This window comes from Agelaius phoeniceus, chromosome 2 (genome assembly GCF_051311805.1).
Source record: "Agelaius phoeniceus isolate bAgePho1 chromosome 2, bAgePho1.hap1, whole genome shotgun sequence".
In the NCBI taxonomy this organism is placed as follows: Eukaryota; Metazoa; Chordata; class Aves; order Passeriformes; family Icteridae; genus Agelaius; species Agelaius phoeniceus.
The window spans coordinates 61,017,969-61,032,341 of record NC_135266.1 but is presented as its reverse complement, the minus strand read 5'-3'; the positions used below and the strand labels follow the sequence as shown (position 1 = coordinate 61,032,341).

At 44.2% G+C, this 14,373-nt stretch overlaps 1 protein-coding gene across 2 annotated transcripts in view; it reads right to left on the bottom strand.

Moving 5' to 3' along the window:
* The window catches only part of DGKH (diacylglycerol kinase eta), a 159,803-nt gene extending 145,648 nt beyond the window's left edge, over positions 1-14,155 (bottom strand). The window contains exons 1-2 of one of the 2 annotated variants that reach the window (XM_077173659.1): positions 13,950-14,155; positions 7,522-7,707 (exon numbers count right to left, since the gene is read on the bottom strand). In XM_077173659.1, coding sequence (XP_077029774.1) covers positions 7,522-7,707; positions 13,950-14,006 — 243 coding nt within the window. In that variant the 5' untranslated portion in view covers positions 14,007-14,155. The remainder of the gene's footprint in view (positions 1-7,521; positions 7,708-13,949) is intronic. The other variant, XM_054654464.2, reaches the window with a different exon arrangement.
* Positions 14,156-14,373: the final 218 nt, after the last annotated feature.

The following is a 14,373-nucleotide window of genomic DNA, read 5'->3' as shown; positions in this document are numbered from 1 at the left end:
ACTGCGATCTGACTTTATATACAAAATTTTTATGACCCACATCTGACGAGCACTTAAGCACCAGATTAACTTTAAGAAGTAATTAGTCACATAGAACTGTACAGGGTGACTGAAGTGTTTCAGTATGTGCACAAATGCTGTACCAGAATAAATCTCTTAATTCATTTTAAATAGCATCTAATGTGGTGATCTAATTTTTAGCATATCAATGCAATATTTATTTTGGGTCAGCATTAGGCTTGTTTGCAGTGATAAATGCAGTGTTTACATTAAGAAAGAATGAAGCTTCTTTTCGGTATGATATAAAGAATATAATTCATGGATGTCCCCAAGCCAGACTTTTTTTTTTTCTTTTGCTTTTTTTTTGTGCCATTGCTAGCAAATTGAGAATCATGTCTTGAATTTAGTATTATACAGCTATGGTCACTGCATGTATTTAGTACCCTAGTTTTTAAAAGAAGATTTTGGAAAATGCAACTGATTTTTTCAAGGCCAGGGGGGAAAGGATAGAACAGCAATGTAAAAAGGTAGCAAATGCAAAGGTGAAAGAAAGAGCTCTCTCTCTTAATAAAGGCAAAGTTCAGATACCAAAGTATCAGACCAAACAAAAACACCAAACAAAACTAGCCATGCTGTCAACAACTTCAAGCAATTGTTGACATCATTTCCCCCTACTTTACAAATAATAAAAAAATCTCAAAAATTTAATGGCCGACCAGAACAAAATACTGGCCTTGTGGTTCCCTTTCAAGTAAGCTACCAAAGTGCTCTCACAAGACATCAAACTATGTCTTAATTATCCCGTCAGAGGAAAACTGCCAAAACAGCATGACTACAGAGCATTCTTTTATACCCAAAACTCCATATTCTAAGCATCAATGAATCCACACATTACCTTATTGCTTTGCTAAGATTTTGAGGTCTGCAAAATATATGTATGTTCTTCTGTAGATCCCTTACCAGAAGCATGGCTGGTCAGAGTTCAAAGAAAATGAGAGGAATATTGTTTTAAAAGAAATATATATATAGTCTTTTGGAGTGTTCCAGAGCAAGAACATTGGTCTAAGTTGCCTTTTATTGTCTTCAGCTAGTCAAGAGAATTTCAACAGTTCCCTCCAGAAAAAGGCTTTGTGATAGCCAAACAGACTTCTCTTTTAATCACTACTTCAAATACAAAACCACTGTAATTCTAGGTATTCTGCTTTAGATATCCAAAGTAATTTGGCTAGTCCAGCTAGTCATCCAGTAGTCATACAGCAGTCATACAACAGTGTTGCATCCTGCATTCTGACGTTGCTGCTGGAAACAATTCAAGATGTTTGCAAATGATCTATATAGCCTTACATGGATAAAGACCCAGCTATAGAATAGTCCTTTCTTGAGCTCTGGCATGGCTGCTCTGTGTCTCCAGGACTCTGCACATGAAGTCCACAAGATAAGGCATCTCTGAAAGGGATTGCCAATTATCATTTATTCTTGAATAAGTCTCTTTTTTTTGCTTCTTAAAAAACAAAATTCTCCTTAAAGTACAAAATAAACTCAAAGTGTTTCACCCAATCTTTTTTACAGAAAAGCATTCTCCAGCTCCTTAGAACAAAGCAGAAAATAATCAAAATCTTGTATTAAAGATGAAAGTGTGATTATCTTTTTTCCACCTTCACAGCTCACCCAGCTGGCTGGGAGGAAAAAAAGGCTAATTCATGTTATCTCACAGTACAAAATAACATTAATACTTTAAAGATTCAAAAAAAAAAAAAAAAGCCAAAAAAAAAAACCACCACACCACAGAAACAAACACCAAAAAAAACCCACAAAAGCAACATTCTTTGAAGACCTGCTTGCAAATACCTACGGTAAAATGTTACAAGCTCCTCCTTTCTTGTACTTAGCTAGCAATTTAAGCTTTGCCAATGCATGCATCACTAAAATGCCTTAGCAGATTTCATTTCAGTTTTATACAAACATGTGTCAGAATTTGGAGTGGTAATGACCACTGTGCCCTAAATAGTGTAACTCTTTCCATTCTAACCCTGCTTACTTCTACATAGTGTGTTCAGTCATTTTTAACTTCCCCAAACTATCATGTCTTTGCCTGAAAATTTCCTTTAATGGACTCTATTTTGAAAGCTTATGTAGACACACAGCAATTATGAGAAGCAACAAATATTGCACACCATTTAATGATAGAAACTGGTTTGCTTTGTCCAGGCATACTCTAGAACAGAATAATATATTTATATATATATCCATATCAAAACTTAAATATATTGCCCTGCGCATACATATGTGTGTTGCACATATCAGGAATACACATTAATGAATAGTTCACTTTAAAAATAGGTTTAAGTCCCCAGGATGTGGTGAGAGAAACAAATTTGCCAGATTTTACAACAGTTGTGGGGAAAAAAAATTGCTGAGATATTTTACTAAAGATGGATATACAGTACATAAATTTAATTGCAGAATGAAAATAATGGAAAATATGAATACTGAAGACAGATATCCCGTAGCACCCTTCAGTCTGTTCTGTGAACACTACCAGGTGCCAAGAACTTGAGGACGATTGCTGTGCACTTCCTCGCTAGTGACACTATTCATATCACTGCAGTTGCAGAGTACATTACAAACTACAGCGCATTTTGAAGCTGTGCAGAGTCACACAATCCTAATGTATATAAAGGATCTCCACTGGGGTAAACTTTGCTACCATGGCATTTTCCTGAGAACTTCTGGTGCATTAAAAAAATCTGGTTAAGTTTCCTTAACCAGAAAGGAATGAACTACTACTTAGTTGAGTAAATCGGGAACCATTAAAACAAGGAAAAACAGATCACATTGCAAAGAATGATGCTCATGCATTTCAACACTGGTATCACTCACAGCACTTTACATTTAGGTGAATTAACAAGCTATGGTAAACTGAGAGAAATGTATACCAGAAACAAACAGGAAGTGACTGCTGGGACTTGGCACTGTCAAATGTCACCATATGGAAAAGGTTAGAAACTTTTTGAAGGCTCAGTTCCTAAATGGATGGTGTGAAGGCAAATAAAACCACATTGGAGAATTTAATTAATTTACTTTTATTACTCCATAATGATTTAAGATCTCAAAAAATATATGTTAATAACTCAGATAAGAAAATTCAAGTAATAACTCTTGCCATTTAACTAAACAACACTGTATTATCTCCACTAATTATAACGCAGTCTTGCTTCACAATATCTGCCATGTTACAGCAATTTCATTACTAACAAAAACCACTGGGGGTGAAGGAGAGGAAGAAAGCTTTATCCCACATACCTTACAAGTGTATTTATCTTACTCAATACACCACATTTTCTTGCATTTCCTAAATTGTACTTTCTGCTCCAGAATGTCTGCTTCACGCAAAAATAAACACAGGCCAGAAACTTAATGCAGATTTGAGAGCAAACCACATATCCAACAGAGGTTTTGCATTAACTGGATGTGGAGCCATTAAAATAGAAAGCTAGGTCAGTGATAAAAGTGCTACTCTTCATATGCAGTTTTTTATAGAGTACTCAAGACAAGAGTGGGAGCTGTAACTGTGCTCATCTAACAACTATACTTCCAAGTACCCAGGGATCGTTTCATTTATTAATCTTCTGCTGATCCTCAAGGTGAGGAGAATTCAAAGAGAAAAAGTGTGAGCTCTAATTTGAACTTCCCCTTCTCGACACATTTCTGCTATAAAGAACAGAAGAAAGGCCATCTTTTTAAGGAATGTGCTTTGCACTACAGCAATTAACTTTAAAGCAACTAGAAGCCAGCTGATGACAGGCAGTTTTCAGGCTGTAGCCCCAAGAACTGAAGTCATCTGTTTAAGGAAGGCACTGACTCTGCCTGTCTTAACCAACATCTTAAAAATGAAGAAGCCAAATTTAACACACACATGGAGAACTTTCCATTACTTCAATCTCCAATGTAACCCTGCTTGTAACCCAGCATCATCATATATACTACTTCCAAACTGTCTGACTACAGTTTTCCAAAGTTACCAAAAATCCAAAATGTATATTCTTAAAATGTTTGTTGGTTTTGTGTTTTGTTGGTTTTTTTTACCAAGACATGTTTTATGAGCTAAATATTCAAGTCATTCAAAATGGGGGGGAAGGATAAGTAGACATTACAAAACCAAAAGCTGTTTCCATTAGGGATTTTGGCTCAAAAGTGCTCAAACTTCACAAGGTACCTGTCACTTATTATTAACTAGTGTTTCCTCCATGGAACACTTACAAACTCCACAGATGCAAAAGGTTCCAGGATGACATTTAAAGATACTGGTACCCTAAAGGTACCTACTGCTACTGTGTCACTCTACAGCCAAGTATGGGGCTTTAGCAAACAGCTCCTAGTGACAAACAACATGTTGGCCTAAAGAATAGTCCTTTAGTCCTTTACACCACTACTCGTTCCCTCCTCCTCAAGTTGGCAGACACAAACACATGTTGATCTTCAAGTTTTCTGTTTGGGGTAATTAATAATGGCCACATTTTGACACAGATATGCTTTAAAGTTTTGTAAAAATTTAAGAGATAGATATGCATAAACTAAAATTTCACCCATAACAGAAGTTACAACGATGTCCAGCCGCATCACCAATCTGTTTTTCTTAGCAACTGACTGTAAAAGTAGTTCCACTGAAATCAAGCTAACAGCTTGCCAAGGAAGTTGCTCTCCAGTGCAGGTAAGCTATGGCAAAACTGGACAACAGTCTTCTAAATACAACTGTGAACCAATCATTAGCATATCACAAACAAGCAATAAACTTTGGTGTAATTATATCTGCCAATACAGTACTCCTGCTTTTCATCTTCTCATTCTCTTATTCACCCTCTGCCCTCAGTTAAATAATTAATTGGTTTTATTTAGGAAGAAAAGAGCAAAGAGTAAAAATTGCCTTTGAGAACTACAGATGTTAGAAGTTTTTAGGCTTCTGTTTGTTGTGTTTGTGCTAGTGAAAGGGGTTTGTTCTTGTACGTATATTTCCTAAATCCTGTTATACACACATTAAAAAAAATCCACTCCTGAGTGATTCTGTCTGCAAAGTATCACCATATGGTAGCTTTCACAAATGATCAACTGTACCAAAACATCTAAAAATAACATCTTCCTTAAGTAAAACAAAAACAATTACCAGTGGAGACTTTTGGGTATAGTTCTGAGCTAAGGAATCGATACCACGTCGCTGAAATGCTTCAAGTAAGTAAATAAGCAACCTCTGGAGAAAAATAGCACAGTCCTAAATGGCCCACAAGCATCAATGATAAATGTAATATACATGCTTTGGGTTCTTTCAAAAGTCTATTCTTAGATGTAAGACAAACCCAATCCATTTAATTAAAACCTTAGCTTACAAACACATCCACCAAGTAAGTGAAGCTTAACAAATCTAATTTGAATGAAAGGGACTAGCTGGGTAAAAGAGCAGCTCCCTGATGTTCCTTGCTCTAGTGGTTTCATGTAACCACTGATCACCAACTACTACAACAGCAAACATACAACACCCTTAAACTAAATGGGAGTTGTCTGTCTAAATATAGCTACTTTTAAATAATGCATTGTGAGTTATAAAATAAAGTGCTACTGAATTATTTAACATGGGTCTCATCTTTAACAATGATATATCACTTTTAATTAAATTGAAAGGAAGATGTTTATATGTGGAGTTGCATATTATTGTAAATTGCAACCAGTAAAGCAACATTTTAACTCCAATTATGTCAGCAGTCAGTTTTTCCTATATATATCTGATTCACAGAAATAGAACTGGGACTCGAGCTAAGATAAGCAAAGGCAAGACTTGCAGAGCTGTCTTAGATCTTCAGACGATCCCAGCTCAGCATTCATTCACAACCTTCAGACACAGAATATCCCACCCATCTGTAACAGTTGGCAAGAATTGGCTGGGATCTCAATCTCACCAATCTGTGTCGACAACATTCATAATAGGCACGTTTTCCTTATGCAAGTATCAACCTCTTTGAGAGCAAACACTCAAATGCATTTAATACCACTACAGGTAATAAAGGCATCGTACTCTGTAACTTTTAAAATGTTCTGAAGACACAAAAGGGTGTTAAAACTGAAAGTTTGTGTAGAACTACGTTTCCAACACAATGCAACAGTTGTATATTATTTACTATAGTAACCTTTCAGCCAGGCCTAACATCTGTAAATGCAAAATTAACATTTAGCAACAAAATGGAATGACACATCTTGTTTAGGAGGTTTCAGGAAAAAACTGCCTTCCACCTCACATAACAGAGCAACATTACTGTTTAACAATCACTGTTTAAAGGTGGCTGCCTTTTGCACATAGTGCATGGAGCAAAAGCCCAAGGGAAGAACAGCACCAACCGGACCGGACTTCACTAACTACTAACTTTAATGGGTGCTCTGTAGAGGAAACAACACCACGTGACCTATTGTGTAGAAATCAAACCCTAAGTGTGATCAGTTCAGGCCTGCATGGAGTCACTTTGCCCCTCAAAACAGACACTTCCCAGAAAAGCCCTGATCTTCATGTTATTGCATCAATAAGCTCTCCCCAAGGTGGGTTTTGTGCAGATCCCATCACTGACTGTGGACCACGCTTTGTAGAAAGTCATGGGATCCTTCTACACAGCAAGTCTGTTTCATGATGTTTATGCTTTCAAATGCCTGCTTGTTGATTTTACAAGGGGGGAAAAAACTAAATAAACACACCATCCATGAAAAAAGTTAATTCCACTGGGACAACTCGGCAGCCCGAGACAGCCAAAAAAACTGCATTAACCTAAAATTTTGACAGCCGCTTTACGCATCCAGTGTCACGAGCGAGGATGTATAGAAGTTTACTTCTCTTTCCGCGAGGTGCCTTTCAAAGTGGAAGCCGGCTTTCCCTCCTTGGCGGCACTCCCGAAGAGGAGCCCGACGTGCCACCGCGGGCTCGGTGCCTGCCGCTCTGGCGGGGCGCACGGCAGCGGTCCCCGGGACCGGCGGTGAACTAAAAAGGGTGGGCGGCGGGTATGGAAAGTGGCGGGGAAGGGCTCGCTGAGCCAGCCCACCCGCGCCGCAGGGTGGCAGGGCGGGATCCCCGCGGCAGCGGTGCCCGCCGCCGAGGAAGAGGAGCCGGAGGGAAGGAGGGAGGGAGGGAAGGAGGGAGGCAGCCCGCCGCTTCCCCCACACCCAGGACGCCCGGCAGGGCAGGGCGGCTGCCGGGGCAGGCAGCTTCCCCTCCGGCCAAGCGGAGCGCCGCAGCCCCGGGGGGCTCTTCCTGCCAGCCGGGGACAGATGTGGACGCAACAGCTGGACGGGGAGGAGGGGAGAGGAAAGGAAGGAAGAGGCACGGTTGTCTCACAAACCTCCCCCCCCCGCCAAGCCCCCGCCGCCGCTCCTGGGGATGCGGGCGGGATGCAGCGGCCGTCCCCAGCTCCGTGTTAGCCCCGCTTGGGGATGGGGATGGACAAACCGGCCGTGAAAGCGGCGGGGCTGGCCGGCTCCTGCCCCCCTTACCTTGCTGCGGATCTGGCCCGAGGTGGACACTTTCCGGATGAGTTTCTGGGGGCCCTCGTGCTCCCCTTCGCTGTCCGACGACTCGTCCGCCGGCCCCGCCGCCGCCGCCGGGGCTTGGGGCTGGGGCTGCAGCGGGATCCCGGCGCCGCTCATCCCCGACTCGGCCCCGGCCATCTTCCCGGACTCCTACCGAGAGAAAGCACACGAGCCCGGCTCAGCCAGGGCAGCCGCTGCCGCTCCCCTCCCCGGGGAGGAGGAGGAGGAGGAGGCGGCGCGGGAGGGTGGGGAAAGAGGCGGTGCGGGGGGGCGGGACGGGGGAGGTGGCGGCCGCGGCTCTGGCGGAGCGGAGCGAAGCGGGGCCGCCCGCCCGGCCGCCATCTTCCGCCGCCCCCTCCCACAGGCAGGGGCCGCGGGCCGCGCCGCCCGCCCCCTCCCGCTCCTAGCGACCGGGGCACGGCCACCCGCCGGCGGGCGGAGCCGGGCGGACGGGCCCGGCCCCCTGCGCCCCTGCCGACCGGGAGCGGCCCGGGGCGGCCGCCGGCTGCAGGGGGCGCCGGTGCCGGTGCCGGGCGGGCCGCTCCCGGCAGGACGGTGCCCGCCCGCAGGTGAGAGCCGGGGCCAATCCGGCCGGAGAAACAAGCGACGGAGAGCGGGAAGGGCGCCCGGCGCTCCCGCACCTGCCCGGGTTTCCTGGAGTGTCCCGGCTGGCCGGGAGGTGGGGCCGGCACCGGAGCGAGCACCGCCCGCCCCGCCGGGCACCCCCGTGCGCTCTGTGCCGCCCGGTGACACTCGGAGGGCGGCAGTGCCGAGTTCCGAGCGCAAGGAGGGCGAAAGCGGGCGGGTGCCGTGCCAAGCCCTTGCCCCGTCCCGGCCGAAGGCTGTGCCGCTCTCCCTTGGGAGCGCAGGATGTCTCTTCGGGACTTGGACGGACGGCATCTGATGCGATGGGCTCCTTATCTGTATGCTATTCCTCCAGCCAGTCAACCCCGTGGTAACTATCCATCAGCGCCAAAGCCTTGGACAGTTTTAGTAAATGCATCTATTGCTTTCCAGTGATTTTCTCATAATAGCTTAATTTTCTTGTTATTCTGTTCATTTTTGTCTTTGTGAAAGAGCAGCCCTTACTTCTGGGGAAAGAAAGGGTCAGTTTTCCTTTTTCATCTCAGATCTGGCAGCTCGCACAATCTCGAAATGTCACCACATGTTCTGAATTGTGGGACTTTGAAATTATTGTGGCTTGTATGCAGTCAGTGTTCAAAATAAGTGTTTAAATCACAGCAATACTAAATAAAACACACAAATCCTAGCTGCATGGGCCGGATTAAGCATAAGAAAGCAATCAATGTTTGTGGTTTCTATATTCCCACAATTCTATTTATATTTCCAGAAAGGGAACTAACATCTCTTAACATGCTAATATAATGCCGCAGTACCTAAATACAAAGCATTTAATGAGGAAAAGTAAACAACTGTACAACCTATTCTACACTGCGACACCTTGCCACAGTCTGAATTTCAAAGAGTCCAGAGTTTTTATAGTCCAGCCCATTTCTTTTATTGGGGTTTTTATTTCTAGTAGTGGGGGAAAGCAATATTTCCATGAAGCCTTGGAGTTCTTGTGGCTTAGTTCTGTGTTACTGGCAGCAGGTACTTCAAATACAATTCTACTACCCACCTCCACATAGGACCAATTGTGGAGGTTAGATTTTAAAAAATAACAAAAGTAACATTTAAAAATTCAAAATATCTATTTTAAGGATTTAGAAGTTCTATTTTAAAGGCATTTTGATCAATTTACCTACATGCTCTATCAAAATATTAATAAGGCCTAAATCCTATCATTAATACCTCATCTCAAAATGATTGTGAAAATAAGGACTAATTCTGTCTTATCTCACTCTTCACCTGAGAAGGAGTTCTCCATTTTTTCAAAACATGGGATCAAACTTGACCAGGTGCAAGTATGCATTGCTCTCAGTAGATAAGTTTAGGGCACAGCTAGGAAGAAAGATAGTAAAAGCAATGTTTATGGACACTGTGTCTTTCCACCATCCTTTCTTCCTCTTCACCATCTGAATTTTGGGAATAGCAGATTATGCCAGAACATGTCTCACTGCAATTCCTTAATTCTTTTGAAGGTAAATGTCACTTGAATATTTCAAGGGGACAACAAGATATAGTTTCCTAACATATTGCACATAATAGTAACTGTGATTTGAGAAACATTTGGTGCTGACAGAATACAAGCAAGACTGGCTACATTTAATTCAACTGAATTAAATAGTGCTGGCTGAACAATAGTAGTTACTGTAAGAATAAATACAAGTCTTCAACTTCTGTTCATTTTTAGAGCTTAGCTATGAGCACTAGTAGCTGCACCATGCAGAGGGCACCATGCATCTTCACCTGGGCTACCTCAGTGTGCTCTTCCTCACTCCTGACTATCCAAACAGAGAAGTGTGGTTACCAGGAAAGAAAGCATTAGCCTTTCACTTCCAAGCAAGTCTCTTTCATCATGTCTTGGTAAACTTCAGAGTGCTATGAAAGAAACAAAAAGTACTAGGAATGTTCTCTCAGGTTACTTAATGTGAAGATTTTAGTAGCAATAACCTAAGTCTGCAAATGATAGGAAATGTCCCATGAGAACACTTCAACAAGAATATGAGAACATGGTTTCTGTGAAGCACATAGTAGATTCTGTGAAGTTACAGGCTCTAACGTCTCCAGTTGTTTAATGCGTACAGAGTTCTCCAAAATGAGAAACCAAGTGTTAATCATTGTTGAAAATACAAAAGTTACTCATGTTAGCATAGAGGTTTTTTTCTACAAATATATACGTTGCTGAGGCACAAAGACAGTTTTAAAGATACCGCTATTTCCACTTGTTCTTCTTTTCAAAGGTGTTAATAGATAATCAGGGTCCAGTTCCAGCCTTTATCCAGATAAAGCTGGCTAAGGTGGCAATGGAGTTCACCTCAAAAAGGACTTGCAATTTGACTTCTTTTCCTTCATGTCACAGCTGGCTTTCTCCCAGGTGGTCCATGTCAGACTCAATATGTGAAATATTGGATAGCACCTTTCAGCCCCGTGACCACAGCTACAAATACTCTGGCACAAATGGTACCACTGGACTTCTGCAAGTTGGGCTCTTTAACAATGTTGGACTCTATGCAGCCATTAAAAACACATACAGTATTTGCACATGCTCTGTCTTTCACTTAATAGTTTCACACTTCTTAGCAATGACCTTAAATTTCCTAACTGAAGCAAGGGAGTAAAAAGCATAAAGGTTGGTGTTTAAAGGAAGATGATACTCAAACAACAAAAAATAGCTCTGCTGACATCATTTGTGCTACAGCAATTAATATCAGCTGATAAACTGCCCTTTATGTAATACATACATATTTACACTGTGATATTGTATACATTTAATATACATATATACACTGTGAGAACATTTTGACTCAACCACATTGAGTCCTAATAGGACATGTGTCGTAAAATGCATATGCAATATAGAAAAAATCTAAATACACATTGCATTCTAGCTGCACTGAAAATTATAGTTTATAATACAGATTACTGCACTATTTGATTTCAGCCCTAAAACTCATTCCCTTTGTAACAAGCATTTTCACATTTTTTTTTCCAAGTCACTTTGGCATCTATAAACTAAAGGGTAATGCTTTTCTATTCTTCATCTCAGAAAGTTTTTCTGAGGGAATTTGAATCAATAGTGTGTCAGGTTAACAATTCATTATTCACCATGTTGAAAAGATTTTATTGAATCTTTCCTAATTTTGGTGGTAACCACAGTTTTTAACTGGGCTTCCCACTCTGAACAAGTTTATTTCAGACCTGCCTGTCTGAACTCCCTCTGCAGATCAAATTAGTGATACTATTCTTTCTTGACTTCCTTACTTAGAAAAGAGGAAGCCAAAATATAACAACATGTATCCATACCACTGTTAAAGAAAGTAACTGCATCACTTGTGGCTGGTTTGGGATTAGACAAGGGAATTCCGTGACCTGTAGGTTACAAAATTAAGGAAACTACTAAACTGTGTTGTATGCTTCAAAATAAAAAGGTCCAAACCAGGGCAGGTAATAAAAAAGTAAGGTAAAACCAAGACTCAGTTCTCATATAACATATGAAAATTGTGTCCAGAGCTTTGTGAGTCATGTGTTATGCACATTTTTACTACAAAGCCACCAAACCTCCCTTGCAAGAATGCAGGGTGCGCCTTACATTTTAAGTCACGTCTGCTTAGCTCCATCATGGGGTCTTACAACTCTTACTGGATTCAGGAAGAGCTTTTCAATTAAAAAGTGTGGTGTGAGTTAAGAAAAGGTCTTTATAGAAATTTGAAGTAGTACACAGACAAGTCCAACCCTGACTGGTAAAAGGACTTCTCACTTCATTTAATGTCCATAACTTATTTCTCAGAATAGCTACAGGAAGAGCATTTCCCAATAATCAGAAATTTGCATAGGTTATTAACTTGCACAGATTCAAAACCTGCAAAAAATAGTTTTCCCTATCTTACTACTCTTTGTTTCATGTTTTAAGAGCAGGGGAGAGAGTGTACTATGTTTTCCCTTTCATCATTCAGGTCTTCACCTGAATCTCCCTTTGCCCCCATTATCATAAAAAGCCTGCTTATGAGCAGATGGAAAGAACAATGTGGCTCTTGCCACAAAGACCATGTATTTTACCAGCAGGTTACCAGGTAAAGGATTGAGTGGATTAGCTGAAATTAGAGTCTTGTAAAGGAAATCGGTGCAGTGGTTAACCTTAAAACTGCATTCATGGATGTACTCTCTAACAAATGCAGCAATGAAATGATAAACATGACCCAAATCCTGGCCCTTACTGGGGGAGGGGGAAATGGAGAAAAAAAAAGATGTGCTCCTTGTTTATCTAAGCCATGCGCACAGAAGGAAACGGGCTTGGATGCTTCAGCCAGGACTCTGCATTTCCAAGCGGAGAGGGGCTGCAATCCATCTGCCTCCCGAGTTTCAGCTGAGTTTTGGATGACGGCAGCAATTTAAATGTCACTGTTTAATAGGATAACGCATTCGCAGGAATTGACTTCGCTGCCTTCCTCCCACGATGTCTTCATCTCTCCAGGCAAAAATCTCGGGTTTCCCTTGCCTGATCCTTTCAATGTCAGCCCCATGTTACCGGAACACACATACAGCTGTTTTCCCTATCACAGCTGCATCTCCGGCAACAGTTTCAGGGCTTGAGGACTGCAGAGGGCAGCGAAGGGGGATGTTCAACTTAATAACAAATACTAGGACAGTAAAAATATATTTGTAAGGGCTGCAAATCCTAACAAGGAAGGGAGTGAACTTAGTTCATTGTGGGTATCTCCAGGGCTCCGCTGCTGCTTTCCTGAGGGTGCACACACCAAGCCACGCAGAGAATGGGTCTCCCCCGTTTTCTCTTTAAAACTGGGTTTACAAGTAAAAACTGGACCAACAAAACGAGTTAGCAAAACATGGTACAGCCATCTAAAGGGGAGCTTGGCAGTGGCACAGGTCCATGCTTCATGTTGCCTCACCAAGTTCAGGGCCAGAGGCAGCCTAGCCTTGACCTCTTAGATAGCCTGAAATCTCCCAAGCAACTACCCAAAGCCTATTTTTAGCCCTCCCTGCCTGATGTGTGTGTGTGTTTGCACAATGGAGAAAAGCCCAGGAGCGGGACGAGACTGCCCTGAAAAGGGAAATCTGATTTTATCGCCTGCTGAGGATGCCGGTGACATGATTTCCTTTGGTTGGAAGGAGGGTCTTCCAGTTCCTTAAACAAACCGCAAAGGCACCTCACCGCAGCTTTCCTCCTGGCCAGTTTGAGCACTCCCCTGCCTTCCTAGCTGCCCAAAGGCACGCACTTTCCCCACACGGCGGGGTGACAGCAGGGTACCCCCAGCCCTGTCCCGCTTGCCGCTGCGATGGGAACAATTCCCAGCCTAGCTCCAGTAGAAGAAGGGGGGGAAAGTGTGCGTCTCTTTCTGAAAGCTGCCTCCCAACGCTGCTTTTGCTGTGCTAAGAGGAGTTTAACGGTGTCAACATCCAACCCACCCCCCCCCCGGCAAAGTTGAAGGCAAGGCTCTCGGTGCTAATCCCAGGCTTTCCACCCGGGCAGTGAAACTCAGAAAGGGCAATGAACTCCCCGTCTCCCAGAGGGACGAGCTCGTCAGCAAATGGCCAGACACGGCGGGGGCGAAAGGCTCCCACCCCCCCGCTCCCCGCGGGGAGGGGACGAGCGCCGGCGGCAGGGCTCTGGCGTGGAGCGGGGTCGGAAGAAGGGAAGGGGGGGCTGGAGGGCACAGATAAGGATGATAGCCCGACCCCCCGGCTGAACAATACAGGCAGGAAAAAGGGTAGGAAACGCCTGTGCAACGGCAAGGCACGCATGTACCTACCAGCTCCTCCCAGGCGGGGCTGCGGGCGCTATAGGAAGGGTACTCATGCTCCTCCATCACCCCGCAGCAGGTCCCCAACCTCCGCGGGGAGAGCGCCGACGGGCAGCGGAGCTGGGTCCGCCGGGCTTCGCCTCCCTCACGCCGCTGCCGCTGCTCCGGCTGGCAGCGCTTCCCCGGCGCCGCTCGTCCTCCCCCCACCCCGGCCCCGCTCCTCCCTTTTCTCCCCCGGCTATGTCCAGGCCCCCTCCTCCCTCCCCGCCCGGCTCCTTTCCCTCCCACGGCCACCGGGCTCAGCCCCGGCTCCCGGGGGAGCCGGCCTGCAGCTGCCGCGCCGCTCACATCATCGCCGCCCCCCGCCCGCCCGCCGCGCTGTCCCAGCCGCCCGCACGCCCGGCCCCCTCCCGCCCGGGAAGCCCGGCGGATC